This window comes from Eurytemora carolleeae, unplaced genomic scaffold (genome assembly GCF_000591075.1).
Source record: "Eurytemora carolleeae unplaced genomic scaffold, Eaff_2.0 scaffold1330, whole genome shotgun sequence".
In the NCBI taxonomy this organism is placed as follows: domain Eukaryota; kingdom Metazoa; phylum Arthropoda; class Copepoda; order Calanoida; family Temoridae; genus Eurytemora; species Eurytemora carolleeae.
The window spans coordinates 52,473-68,205 of record NW_019397459.1 but is presented as its reverse complement, the minus strand read 5'-3'; the positions used below and the strand labels follow the sequence as shown (position 1 = coordinate 68,205).

Here is a 15,733-nt window from a genome sequence, read left to right as displayed (position 1 = left end):
CCCGCCAGTAAACGTTACGACCCCCTTGACACGACATTTTAGACAAAATTTTAATGTCCCAATGTTTCCTTATTTTTGTACAAACAAAAAACAAAGCTTTAATCGATGAGTTTTTATAGTATTTAGTATACTACAGCGAATCCAAGATATATGAATACATACTCATTTTTACGCGACATTTGATCTTTAATATGTAATACGACATCATAAAACAACTCTTGCTATGTATTCATATATCTGGGATTCACTGTACCATTCTACAGAGAAAATAAGTCACTTTCTAATATCTGTCAGACAATTAAAAAGTCATTTTCTGCTGTAGTGTTACAATACTAGGCTTCCAGTGCGCTTCACGATCATCTTCGATTTTAACTATTAATTGTTGTTAATAATTGTTTTATCGATTTTTTCGTGAATTTTAAAAAATCGTAATTTTTAATGGCAAATTAGTGAGGTCTCATAAAAAAATGAGCCCAGTCGGTTTAACCATTTTGACGTTTATCGGCTACAAACAAACAGACAAGCAAAGTATATATATTATATATAAATAGATAAGTCTACAAGCTAATCATTCTCTTAATCCAAACAAGGAAAATACTGCATTGAAAGGTCAAAATATGGCAAAATAGTGAAATGTTCACTTAATATTGTCGGACATGTTTTCATTCCCCTATCCACCCCTTCTTATTGTCCGTCTCTCTCACAACATTTAAATGTCCCAATTTTCCTTCATTATCGTCCAAAGGTGTACACACAAAACTCAAAAGGAAAAACGATTTTTATATAAGCTTCAATCTTCTATTTCAATTGTGAATTTTTTTTTGTATAAAATGTAAAACAAAAGCAAAAAATAGTTTGCGGATTTTATAAAAATTTTGTTGTGGATTTTCAAAATTGAAAATGAAAATTAAATTTTGAAATTTTGGTCATCTATAAACCTTCCATAGGGTCATGTGAGGTCCCACACCGGGCCCGTTTTGACGTTTATTTGATACAAACAAACAGACTGACATCCAGACAAGTAATGCATATTTAGGAGGAATCATAATTATCAGTATCATGATACAGACAAGATGATAATCAGATAATACAGAGTAAAGTAAACCCTCTCTTATCATCTATTGACTAATTTCAAATCCATTCCCTGCTTCAGTTTAAAAATATCATTCAATATTGTATATCCTAATCACTCTCGTTATCCTCATTTTCTTCTTGATCCTCTTGATCCTTTTCATTTCTTATTTTTCTTGATCCTCTTAATACCTTTAATCCTCTAGATTATCTTGATCTTTTTCATTTCTTATTTCTCTTGATCCTCTTTATACCTTTCATCCTCTAAATTATCTTGATCCTTTTCATTTCTTAATCCTTCCTCCTTCTCTTATTAAGAAAAGAGAGAAAGCGAAAAATTTATGTGTGATAGATCAAATTGTGATCAAAAGGATAAGTAAATCTGCTTGGCCCGAAAGAATGGATGTTTTTATGATAGTTTTACTTGCAAACTTAACAATTCACATAATTTGAGACCTTTGTGTATTCTTTCATTCTTAAGTCAAGTTTTTACCAATCACCCTTGAGTTTGAGCCACACAGCGGAAGAAATTAATATGTCTGAATATTACATTTTGTCTGTTAGATTGCACAGTAAGAAGTTGAAGGGTAGTTATGAGCTTGTTTTATAGAAAACTACCAGCCACGGGTTTTCACATTCGTAAAGTTTTGATGATTCTATCAAAAAATATCAAATCTTCTAATCCATATATCTTATCAACCTGAGGGTGTATACCTTTGATATTTCAAACTTAGATCAATAGATCTAACAGAATTAACAGTTTGAAATAACTAAGGTCTACGACATTGGGTTGAAAAGATATACAGCTTAGAAACTTAGAGTTTGTGACAAAGACTCAATTCCTCTAAACCATTTTCAAAAGAAAAAAATACATGAAAATTTTCGAAAAATTTCAAAAATGTTTTTCTTTGTAGAAATTTGTTTTCTCAAACTTTAATAGCTCCTGAATTAACTATATTTTGTAAATAACGTTGAACCAATCAAAGAGTGTATACAATCTAAAGACATGAAAAAAATGATGTTTAAAGGAATTAGTAAATATTTTAGTACTTATTATAATTCTAACTATTTAAGCCCCTGCAGAGACTTCTAATTAAAAAAATAGGTATGCCTTCATTTTCCTAAATGATTTTCAAGATTACTAATTCTTTTTTTGAATGGAAAATATTGTAAGATTATTTTAGACTTTGATGCATGTATATATTTGTATACAACGTAGTTTTCTATGTTTGTCTGTTTGTTTTTATGCCCGATCAAAGTTATGAATGGCCTTTTTTCTGCTGAGGTATATTTTACGTATCTTTTATAGTTTCAATATACATGGATTGGCTTGGATTAGCTTCATCTGGAAACTAAGTTTTCCCTTTAAAAGTTTACCAACACAACTTAGAACTTTCAAACCAAACTAAGAACACTCCTGTGGATCTAACAAGTTACCAAATCAAAATTTGAGGCAAATTGGTTGAAAGGTTAATGAGCTTTGATCAGAAAAATAAACAAATCTACAAACATAGATTACTACTTTGTGCATATGGATGTGCAGGATTGGACCTAAAAATACGGTTCGCTGAACCATGAGAGCTAGAAACTAGAATATTCTCCGGGTTTAAGCAAAGTACAAGTTATAAAGTGACAAGCTAGGAACGGTTGAACAGGTATTTAAGGATTTAATGCAAAAAGCTTTCTAGTTTTATACAGGCGGATATTTTAGTGTCGGCACTGTAATATTTTAGTGTTGGTCCTGTAATATTATAGTGTTGGTCCTGTAATATTTTAGTGTTGGTCCTGTAATATTTTATACAAGGTCTAAAAAAGGATATACTTGAAAATTAAACTTGTATGGCTTGTAGTTCCTTCTAGAAAAGTACGACCATGAATTTGAGTAAATTGAGCATGAATAAAGATTTCTAAGGAAAAGATTTCAAAAAGTTGTTTAAACTTTGGGAAGGCATTTGATCAGAATAAAATGCAAAATTTATATCCAATATTAACTCGTTGTTTTGCACGTTGCATGTTTTTGTATTTGCATGCTTGCATGCTGCTGGAGTAGATGTTAGTTAATTACTCTGCAAAGTTCACTCAATTTGGATAATACATAATTATTAACTCAACATTAATATTCAGTTTTGCAGGTTAAAGGCCACGCATTTTGTTTTTTGTTTGCGCCATTATCATGAGTAAGCGGCATTTTGATTAGTTTGCGCTGTGCTGATTTATTCGGGTACCAATTTGATTAGCGAGCACCATTTCGATTACTGTGCACCATTTTTATTAGCAGGGGCCATTTTGAAAACGAGCGCCCTTTTGATTGGTGTGCGCCTTTTTGATTACTAAGCGCTATTTTGAACAGGCCCAATTTTGAAAATAACAAGCGCAGTTTTGATAAGTGAGCGTCGTTTGGTGTGCGCTATTTTGAGTAGAAGAGTGGTAAACCATATATAGTTTATCTAAATCATGAAAAAAGTGATCATTCGAATCAGAAATCAGAATCTAAGTTCAAAAATCTTTTCTCTTAATTACAGTTCAGGCAGATATTTCAAGAAAGGAGAGATTAATAATTTGCGATGCATTTTCTTCAACCCTTTACCTTTTCTCTCCCCCCCTGGCCTTCGTTTAAACTTTTACCTCCCTCTCCATACTTCAATCAAATTATCACTTCATACATCATTATTTTACGAGGCAATTATGACAATCATGACAGCTTTGAATAATAAAACTTGCGTGAACAATTCTAATAGTTAAAGAGGAACGTTCGCAAAAAAAGGAGTATACTGAATAAAACAAAATTTGGTCGTTAATTATTTATATTAACAGTTTTGTACCAGACAATTTTATTTAAAATTAGACATTTTCAGACTCCATATATAAGGAAGGAGGTTTCATACCTGTATTATTTTAAATAAAAGCATTGTCTTACGATTGAATCATAATTTAATTCTGGTTATTAATCTTATACCCTCTTTCATTTTCCGCAAACAAGAAGGAATGCATACAAAACCTTGTCTGTGTATTTATCCAATATACAACTAATTAAATACTTTTCTAGTAATGGTAAATACAGTGAGACCCTTAACACTGAGGAATATAAAGACGACACTATTATGATTTAATGTATATATATATATAAAACAATGAACATAAAACATAGCAATTGTGTAGTTGATTTTCAACCTTTTGGTAATATCATTCCCGACATGTTAACACATGATATTGATAATTTGTCGTTTTACAATTCCACAGCACTACTAAATAGAATAAATGAGTTGACTACCTGAGATCATACCCTGAGAACATATCTGTCGAATCCTGAGTAACTCTGTTATAATAATCCTCTCCGTGACTGTAGAATCCAAAAAATGAATCGAACCCCCTCCTACAGCCATATTTTCATCAGGCACTTTATTCAAAAGAAACTTTTTTATGACAATTAATTTAGGGGGTGACCTCTGCGGAAAGGGGGGAAATTGACGAATATCTCTCCCCTTTTTCTTTACGGATATCCACAATGCATTATTCAAATTAAAAATGTTGAAACACATAGCAAACATACCTTCATGTGGTGAGTAAAAGCATGAAGGAAAACGTGTAAAGATNAAGGGGGGGCGACGGGTTGGAAAAATAGGAGAAAATATATTCTAAAATCGTAAAAGTGGAAATGCCCCCCCCTCTCTACTCCAACAGTATAACTTTTTACACAGGCTTCAGTAAAAGGGTACAGAGTGTGAAATGCCAATTGAGATATCAAAAACTTGTTTGGTTAATGCACTTCAAGATCTAAATTGTTGACAGTTATGCCTCATTTTCAGGCCTGGATTTCAGGCCAAGTTTATCAGGGAACTCATTATACTGCGTATACTGAGCAAAAAGGTCTTTAGGTTCATACAAAAACAGGTCATGATCTGATCTATCATCCGAATAAATGGGTATTCCAAGGTTCAGTTCTTTAATCAAATGTTTTCCAGAAACCTCTGGTTTTTTTTTGTGATTCAACTGATAGGATACTGTTATTTCAAGTTACTAATGAACAACAGATCAGGTCATCTGATATAGGATCCGTCTAAAGGTTCAGTTCTGCAAACAAATATATTTTCGAAACCTTTAGGTTCTTTTTGATTTAAAAGCTATTAATAAACTAAAGAAAAAAGGTCATTAGATATATCATCCGACTAAAAGGGGTTTTCCAAGGTTCAGTTCTGGAAACAAATATTTTCTAGAAACTGAAAGGATATCTGGGGGCAGTGATATTTCGGTCTTGTAATAAACTAAACAAAAATATTTCTTTTACGATCTTTGATAGAAGAAATTCTGCTAAAAAAAGATAAAATACATAATTTACCCCTTATTAATATCAACTTATTTATATATTTTAATATTTTTAAATATTATTTAAAAATGTCACAAAATATGGACATCCCTGTTTAGTGTACTTTGTACACCCACATAAAAGAGTTTCTAAACTGGATTTAGTATAAATTGATATAAAAAGACTAGAGAGAGGGAGCAAAAAGATAATCCGAAGATTAAAATATGTTTTATCCAATTAAAAACAAGAAAGGGGAGATGTAACGAAAGAAAAGAAAATAAGATTTAAGCCTTTAATACAATTGTAGGAAAAGGGGGTTTAGAGAATTATTTGTTTGGTAACCGCCAAAAAAGTCCTTGGGAAAAAAGTTTCCGGAAAAAAGTCCTAAACTTTCACACTAAAAAAGTCCTGAGGAAAAAAAGTCCTTGTATTAAAAAGTCTCCGGAAATAAAGTCCTACCAATTCGAGACTTTTATTTTCTAGGACTTTTTTTCTGCCTCCAGTATGATTTATACAAAAAAGTCCTCTGAAAAAAGTCCTCTAACAAGTGAAAATGCATGATTCACAATGGGAAAAAAGTCCTGGTTGTAAACATCCTATGAATAATCGTAGGTTTTCAGGGGCTTGATATTTAAACACCCCTGGCTATATATATATATTTAACATGGAAAAAAGTCCTTTTTATGAAAACTTCTCAGGTGTACTGCAACTGTATGTTGGCAAGGGTAAATAATTTTCAAAAGAAATATAAAATATATTTATTTCATATGTATATTTATCACGAGTTTAGTTAGCTTTTTTTCATATTATTTAAGAATATAAAACTAGCCCTGTATATGATGTATATAGTACAGTTGTACAGGGGACTTTATACACAACTTTTCGTAGGACTTTTTTTCCGCAGACTTAAATTACTGAGTTCAAATTTCCCGATACTCAGGAATTTTTTTCTAGGTTTTTCTTTTCCTCGGATTTATTTTCTTCAGAACGTTTTTTTCCTGAGATCTTATTTCCTGAGACTTTATTAGCAGCACTCATACTATTTTAGGAAAAAAGTCCCAGGACTCCAAAACACAGGACTTAATTTCCAGTGACATTTTTTCAAGGACTTGATAAAATTCGGACTTTTTTTCCAAAGTTTTTATTTCCAGGTTTTTTTCCCCAGAAACTTTTTTTCCCGGGACTTTCTTACATAGATTCACTAGATTATCTTTACTTAGTTGGAAAGTAAGATATTTAAATAGTAAAGAGACGTTGATGATTAAATTGCTTGGATTTTCCCATGGTAGAATAGATAGGAAGGTAGAACGGTGGTGGTTAGAAAAAGGGCATAAGTGTTATAGGGTCATGTATAAATATATGTAAAATATATATACATATATATTTTCCGTGCATTAAAATATATTTTTAAGAACAAAAAATCAAGGTTCAGTGGTTGGATGGAGATTGCTTGCACCGTTTTTGTACACTTAAAATTTACTGACTATATACTGTTATTGGATATCATCATTGCGAAAAGAGGGGGGATAGGGCTTGTTTAAATTTTGATGAATGTATCAGGATGGAACTAGCTTTATTGCGAACAATTATAACATTGTTTTGAAATTTATCAGTGAGACGAAGCAGGAAAAAAGAATCGGGTATGAGCTATTATGGTTACAAATTGTTTGTTTACAATAAAACTGGTTCTAAAGCTGTCCTAATTCGTCACTGTAAAATGTAAACTATTGCTCTGATGAAATCTATTCCTGGTAGGTGTATAGTCCCAACTGCAGTACCCTAAATGCCATTTCCCGACTGCATGAGTTGAATACCCTGCGTTTTGTAGATGGTTTGAGATCAATGGATACTGTGTGGTGAGTCCCGTTGGCATCATTGGAGATAAACTCTCGTGCTGTCGACCCAGCCGATATGGGTACAGGCCTGAATTAGATACAGTGTACAGGTGCGGTACAGGCCTGAATAATATACAGTGTACAGGTACGGGTACAGGCCTGAATAATATACAGTGTACAGGTACGGTACAGGACTAAATAATATACAGTGTACAGGTACGGGTACAGGCCTGAATAATATACAGTGTACAGGTACGGGTACAGGCCTGAATAATATACAGTGTACAGGTACGGGTACAGGCCTGAATAATATAAAGTGTACAGGTACGGGTACAGGTCCGAATAATATACAGTGTACAAGTAAGGGTACAGGGCTAAATTGTGTACAGTGCACAGTGTACAGATACGGGTACAGTGTGCAGGTACAGGCACAAACCTGAAGAGTATATGGCGTACATGTACACAGGTCTGAATAGTATTCAGTGTACAGGTACGGGTACAGGCCTGAAAAGTATACATTGTAACTTAGGTTACAGAGGCAGGAATGCATTAATTTTTAATTAATGTAAAATTTATACTTGATCAGACAACGCTTCCAAGAGAACCGTTGTGAATCGGACATTGCCATCTTGGCATGGATGATCTTGAAATTAAAGGGACTGTAAAGGAAAAATGAAAGGGGGTATATGATGAAACCTGAGAATCTCAGGCGTTGAACGATACATATAAGAAATCTATCTGATGTTCCTGTCTCGAGAAATTAATATATAAATGTGTCAAAATTTTACGAAAATTCATATATATACAATTTTGTATAAAAGTAGTAGGTTTAAACAGGTCATATTCAGCAAATATGCAACCAATCTAAAAACGATTATATCCCACAGGAGCCTGAGAATCTCAGGTTTGCTCCTATAGTATACCGGTCATGTGATACTGACAGAAATCACATGACCAGTATACTGCACTGCCATTGACTGAAGTTCTGGTGACGTAATACGGACTATACGGACTATATGTAATAACACTATCTATTATATTTATTAAAAGTGCAAAATAAAAAGTTTTAATAGGACATAACCATGAATGAACGGCGCAACTAAGACATAACAATGAAGGAAGTGGCGCAACTAAGATATAACCATGAATAAAGTGGCGCAACTAAGGCATACTCAAGAGTTAACGGCGCAACTAAGACATAACCACGAAGGAAGTGGCCCAACTAAGACATAACTATGAAGAAAGCGGCGCAACTAAGACATAACCATGAATGAAGGTTCTAAACTAAGACATAGTCTTGAAGGAAGTGGTGCAACTAAGACATAACCATGAATAAAGTGGCGCAACTAAGGCATACTCATGAATGAACTGCGCAAGTAAGACATAACCACGAAGGAAGTGGCCCAACAAGACATAATCATGAATAAAGTGCAGGCGCAACTAACCATAACCGTGAATGAAGGTTTTAAACTAAGACATAGTCTTAAAGGAAGTGGCGCAAATAAGACATAACCAATAACCATGAATAAAGTGGCGCAACTAAGCCATACTCATGAATTAACGGTACAAGTAAGTCATAACCACGAAGGAAGTGGCGAAACTAAGACATAGCCTTGAATAAAGACTAAAACATAACCATGAAATGGTGCAACTAAAACATAACCATGAATGAACTGGCGCAGCTAAGACTAACCTGTGAGTAAAGCTGCCCTGCTGGGGGCACATTTTGGTTGAGTATAGTGCTGTTCTAGTATAATGCCCGTAGAAGCCAGCTTCTGAAATATAGGGTTTTGGAATTCGAGGGATTAGGTCAAAGAACTGTAACAAATTTCTAAGAATTTAGGATTCAAAACCTTTTCTCATACTTTAGGTTTGTGTTCTACTTCTCACGTGCACTATCAGTGCTGACCATGCAAAGAATTAGTTCCGGATTTTCATAAATTTCAAACTTGTATATTTTATAGATCTGTTGTATATTACTAGACCTTGAATCACAAGCGCATACAATGCCTGAATTGCTTGAATCTATGGGTTTATTACAATTTTTTTGTTAATAAGGTTTTACGTATGTACAATGTACATGAATCTTTATGAAGAAAAAATATAATTGTTCGAATACGTGTATATTCAAGTCAGGCAAGGCCCGAAGACATGGGAACATAGGTATTAAATATACATGGGAACATAGGTATTAAATATGCATGAATTGTGTAAACTATATTTTAAAGCCTTAGTTTTTCCAAAACAGTCTTGCAAATTTTATTCTACCTATTTCCTTGAATATTTTAAAGGAAACTTGGATATCTATAGTGAAGTGAATCCTCTCAATAAAAGTGCTGGAAACTTATTGGATATTTAAAGCAAGATGGATATCCACTCAAAATTAATATATCTATTCTTCGGAAACGGAACTAGAGCATCCTTGATAGCATGGTATCCAAAAATGATTCATACAAATGTTTCTATCCATCCGTACATGGTTTCCATTGATATCAAAGATGTGTATTGACATTTGATATCCAAGATTTATATAGATATCCAAGGTGTATATTGATATCCAAGATTTGTATAGATATCAAAGATGTATATTGATATTCAATATTTTTATAGATATCAAAGGTATATATTGATATCCAAGATTTGTATTAATGTCCATGAGCTGTGTATAGATATCCAAAGTGTATATGCATGTATAGATATCTAAGTGTGCATTGAATAAATATCCAATTTGTGTATAGATATCAAAGGATTTTATTTACATCCAATTAAATACAATTGCACAAATTCATAGAAAGTTCTGTATTCGCTGCATATGCATTTTTGCATTGTTCTGAATCCGTTTTCTCAAGTTCTGCGAAATTGTTTAGTTTTGTTGAAATTCAAGGCTGGAGTAAGATAATGTGTTGAGTACGCGTATAATTCCTCCATATGGTGGAATATCACAGTGTGTCTCAACCATGGATATCGGATAAACCAGTAAACGGGTCAGTTGTGTTTATCGGGTTTCAAACATGTCGGTACGTAATATTTGAAAAAGCTTTTTGCCACAACATTTATATGTACTCAATTTCAACCACATGTACTTTAAAATTCTGTAAGAGTTGTAAAGACTGATTAGATGTACTTTTCATGTACTTCATATATACATCGAATGAGACGTATTAATATACGTTTAATCTAAATCTTTTTTTCTCTGCGTGGTTTTTTTTTGCCAAAAAAGACATAACCCATGTTTTTGTAAGCATGCGTAATAAAGTGGAATAAATTAAATTTTATGATAATATGGTTTGTATGGAACATTATGGAACTGCACTTAAACCAGAAATATTAGATCCTGGTTCTAAATTTACTTCAAACTAACCAGCAATTTGACGTCAAATTTATTCTGCAAAATAATCATCTTATTCTGTAAAAACATTTTTGGTGCCTTTTGTTTTAGCATCATCCTTTCCATATCATAAAAGGGAGGGGCCCCGGGGGGAGGGGGGTCAATTCAGTAAGATAATGGAAAAATAAAAGAAAGAACCCCTCCGGATATTATCTTGTCTCAAATGTCAAGTTCTTCATACAAAAACTTTTTATTTTTAACCAACAATTATCTTGTCTATCTATCCATCTTTTTATCCTAGTAACACCCATTCAAATCTGATATTGATACTCTGGCATATTTTTATTGGGTTACTAGATAAGAGGCAGGATAGAGGTAGGTTAGAGGCAGGATAGAGGATTATCTTTACTTAGTTGGAAANAAATCTGGTTGTTATCTGATCGTATTTCTTAATGCTACACAATAGAGATATAAGGGAATACTTATGGTAATATCAAATCTACGAGTATAAACTAGAGATATCCATCATATGTCACGTGATGTTTGTGTTGACCATCAAAACAGCTGTTTATGATTTGACCTGAATGTTTTGAGATAAACAAACAAGATTAAGTTTAAATTTAGCCGCGTTCTGCCGCGCAGTAGATTATATTAAGATAAGACAGAGTTCATTAATTAAGATTGCACGCCCAGTTTTAATGTTTTTTTTTCTGATGAGCATGCGACATGTTTTTACAAGATACAGGGATACCCCAAAAAGATGAGACTTCAATGACGACTGTACGGATTTTTAGCCTTTTTTCTTTAAATGATATATTGATGTTTTTGATCACGAGATTTACACCACAAAAGTTACGCAAGTTATGTAAAGTTAAGTTATGTAAATTAAAGTTTGTTTATTGAATATGTTTTAAAACAGAACAGATCTGAATTACCAATATAAAATAAACCACAAATTTATAATTGTTCTATTCTTACAGCTTTGAAATAAAGCAAAACCAGAGATGAGATTTTAAAAGCTTAAACCCGACTAAAACCCGGTCTTTGCGTCTTCTTAGACCCAGGTAAAGCTCAAGTCAAGACCCAGGTTTTGGATGGCCTTGAGTTTGATAAGAACCAACCCTCTTGGGTTTTACTCTCTTTAAGGCTCGAGTCTTCAACAGCTGAGGATTGTAAATTTCATAAAATCTTTTATATTTGTACATTTAAAATCTCGGGAATTATTTGTGGTGTCAAATTTTGTTAATTATATAAAATAAACATACTATGAAAATAATGTATCTACAAAAAGTTTGAATTATCGAAATTTACATCTCCTTAATTGTCACAGCTGATCTGACGGCAATCTGTCTGCTACAGAGAGAAAGATTGCAAAACAGTCTCTCATTGGTCGAATCAGAACCAATCCTGACTTGGGTTCTATCTAAGCCCGAGTTTGGGTTTTAGTCGGGTTTAAGCTTTTAAAATCTCATCTCAGGAAAAATGTAAAGTTCTTGTATCTTTTCAACATATTTTCATAACTTTTCATCTAAAAAGCACCCCTCAAACTGTTCTCTGAGCGAACTGAAAATAATAAAATAATAAAATAAGAAAAATGTTGATTTTACACAATTCTTTTGAACAGTTTATTACACCCAATATAAAATTCAATGACCATTTCTTGAAAGCATGCATCATATTTAATGCAATGATTAGGTTGCACTTTCAGATCAATAAATAAATGCAATTGATGGTTTGTAAACCTTCTTGGAACATTGCGAACAAACGAATGTGTAAGTTAGGTAGAAAATGAAGATGAAAATGATCCAAGCACAGACATTTTAAGAAGAAAAGGGTAACGTATGAACAAATTGTGGACACACTGTAAAAAATGCACCAATTAAGACGTACTGTAAATTAAGCACTTACAAGAATGCACGGTAAGGAAGGCACTTGTAAGGACGCACTGTAAAGAACGCACTAATTAGGACGCACACTGAAGATTCACAAAAGTGTGACACACATACATCGTCGTAGCTTCATGTATTAGGATATAGGAATAATGAATATTAATGAGACGCGCGCCATTGAGACGTTTTTTACTAAACCAAATGCGTATCCTAACTCCTAATAAATGGTCTTTAGGACACACATTAATGGGGCCACTTACATTACTTTCTAGATTACTGTCACCCAGACAGTAATTAAAATATGCATTTGAATTCCTTTAGAGTCAACCCATGCGTTCATTTGAAGGTTATTCACATTTATTAAAATGGAAAAGTTTTGATTTTATATTCCTATATTTGTGTTTTAACGAATGGAAGACATGTTCAGTTTCAACTCATCTTCAACTGAACCAAGCGTTTAAGCGTTTAATTAAAGTTAAAACCAAAACACAAAATAACACACAAAAATTCATAACGGCCGTAGCCATGAGGTTTTAAAAATACCAGTAGTCCCACAAAACAAAATCTGTCTTTGGATATAAATAGGATAACTACGTCAATATTAAGTTTAGTGTAAACTGTGGACTCATGGTAGACGACATTGAAACTTATTACATCAACTATAAAGGCTCTGTTCAAATTGCTAAATTGATATGTATCATGTATATTGGACTTTTTAAAGCCCTGAACTTGAATCTAAAAGTTGACTTCCGATTCCAGGGTTTTCTGGTTATCACTGTAGTAACTTATTAAATAATTTATCAAGTGCTATAGGTACGTTTACCCAAAACTGATGTTTCTCATGTTTCTTGCACTATTTAAAGCATCAAAATTGGGCCTACAAGTCGTCTTCCTATTCTGAAGTTTTCTGGTTTTCGCTGCTATAGGATCAGGATCTGGATTCAGGGTACAGCAGACCTTGTTATTGTTCACTGTCCAGTGCATAAACAGTTTTCTCCTGATTTCCGAGAAGCAGAGGTTGCAAATTCATTTGCAAAATTATTCACGGACAGTGCGTAATGTACTGCAAACTAGGACTGGGAAGTTGGAACCTTTTCAAGCCGTTTATTCACGTCACGTAATTAACCTAATTGTTTGTTTTTAACTAATTAATGTGACGGTATTTTCTTTTCGTCGTGAACGAAAAATGATTTGAAGAATTTTTATCTTAAATTAAAAAAAACGTTTTTGTTAGGTTTGGCAAAAACAAATGATAAAACTGTTCGTTTTTTAATAATTATTTTCGTTTGTGAACTATCAATTTAACGGTTCTGTTCCTTTCCGTAACTTAATTTTCGGTTAATTTTTAAAAACTTTATTTACCGGAACTTATGTCCATCCCTACTAGTAACTTGTAATATTAGGAAAGGAAAATTTGAGAAGTTAAACAAATGTTAATTGTAAAAGTAAACATGAAACCAACTCTTGAATTCATGTCCATATTGTCCAATACGTCAACCTTATTTTATTTCTAAAACTTTAAAATTTCTTCTTTAAATGTCAAATCACAATTCTATAGAGTATTGTGAATTTTGTATAATGTAGCAAAACAATGTTATTTCGAAAGATAGTTCATTGCTCTCTTCGTAAACATATAGGTATGTATCATGTCATTCTTAGTTGGATGTTTTTAAATTGCGCTTGGGGTTGCATGGATAAATTTTTATTACACAGACTGCTACAGGGTGTCCCCAGTAACATGCCAATTGTAAGACGACATAAAGGGAAGCGTAATTTCAAGTGGCATTTCTTATTCTTCGTCATCCATGATGAAAAATGGAGTGCCACTTTAGTCCCTTTACCTGCTTTCGTCTTCAAAGGCAAATGATTATGAAAGGTTTTCAAGACCTGTGCTTTCTAGAGGTAGTGTAAGAATTAGAAAGTTATACCGTATAAATGACCGATTTGTCTCAAATTTTGATTTTGGAACTCGGTAGGAATGTTTAAGCTTGATCTAGTGTTCTTAGTCAATAGTTATTAGATAGATGCATAGATTAATTAAAATAACAGATAGGACCCAAGATGTCGTCATTTCAAGATTTTCTTTGTCTTTCGTTCACAATAACCCTGAGGCAGCAGCCCAAGGGAGTAACGTGTAGTGGGTGTAGAACAAAGACAGGGAGAAAGCCTGTTTTACGCCAACTACACGTTACTCCTTTGGGCTGCAGCCTCAGGGTTGTGAACGTAACACACAGGAATCTTGAAAAGACGACATCTAGTGTCCTACCTCTTATTTTGATTCATCTATGGATGGGAGGGTAATTATCAAACCATCAAACTATGAATACATTTAATATTGTTAATGTACATTGATCTATAATCTTGTTTTTATTCTATCACAATAATTTACGCCCCTCATTAGGAAAATAGCAAAATGGTTCCACCTTTAATCTTACAAACAGGGTTAAGCCAGGGGGCGGAAAAGTCATGTGTGTGTGTCTGTACCAAAAGAGTGTGTGTAATGAATACCGAACTCGTCTGCAAAGCAGTGCGACTAGCTTTCTCATGCCAGACCAGCGCCAATTCCTTTCCCTTTATTCCTATTCCCTGGGTTAAGCAAAGATTTAGGCGAATGATGTCAATAATAAAACTGGTTTTGAAAACTTTAAAGTTTAGATTTTTCTATAATCTCTCTCCCCCACCCCTCTAATTATTCGGCTCAGAAAAAGATTTGGGTCAATTTATTTGCAATGTTTTCAATTATAATACTTTATTTTTTTTTAAATTATATTCTATTCTCTTTGGTCTTATATATGCAAAATTACTGGTAGGACTTTGTGACTTTATAGCAGTTCCTGAAGTTTTGATTTTTCGTTCAAGAATGCGAAAAAAATTTAAATTTAAAATTTTAAACTTTTTTCTCCTCAATATCTCTTCATCAAAAGGAAAATTATGATTAAAAACATGTCAGGCATAAAATTTAATTTGATTTGATGTGCGGGGCGCCTTGCATGCATCGATCCCTGGATGTCAAGAGATCCAAATTAATTGCTCTTTTGAAGTGATAAAAGCTGCAAATCGATTCTTTCATGCTTTAATGCTTATGATCTATCAGTAAATGTTAGATATAACCGCACACAGATTATGAGAGAACACAGAGGCTTCAGTAAATTTTTGCGACTTGGATAAAACAAGAAACTGAACTATTAACTAAAAACAAACATTTACTTTTGATGAAATTATGTAAAGGGTTGGGGGGTAAAAACTATTTGTCAACATCAAATAATCAAATTCAATATACTACTCCTAAAGCTTCGAGGATGACAAG

General features: G+C 33.1%; 1 protein-coding gene across 1 annotated transcript in view; it reads right to left on the bottom strand.

Moving 5' to 3' along the window:
- LOC111714406 (arylsulfatase I) overlaps nucleotides 1-8,994 on the bottom strand; it is a 21,307-nt gene extending 12,313 nt beyond the window's left edge. The window contains exons 1-3 of the mRNA XM_023489508.1: nucleotides 8,903-8,994; nucleotides 7,123-7,297; nucleotides 4,343-4,444 (exon numbers count right to left, since the gene is read on the bottom strand). Coding sequence (XP_023345276.1) covers nucleotides 4,343-4,444; nucleotides 7,123-7,250 — 230 coding nt within the window. The 5' untranslated portion in view covers nucleotides 7,251-7,297; nucleotides 8,903-8,994. The remainder of the gene's footprint in view (nucleotides 1-4,342; nucleotides 4,445-7,122; nucleotides 7,298-8,902) is intronic.
- Nucleotides 8,995-15,733: the final 6,739 nt, after the last annotated feature.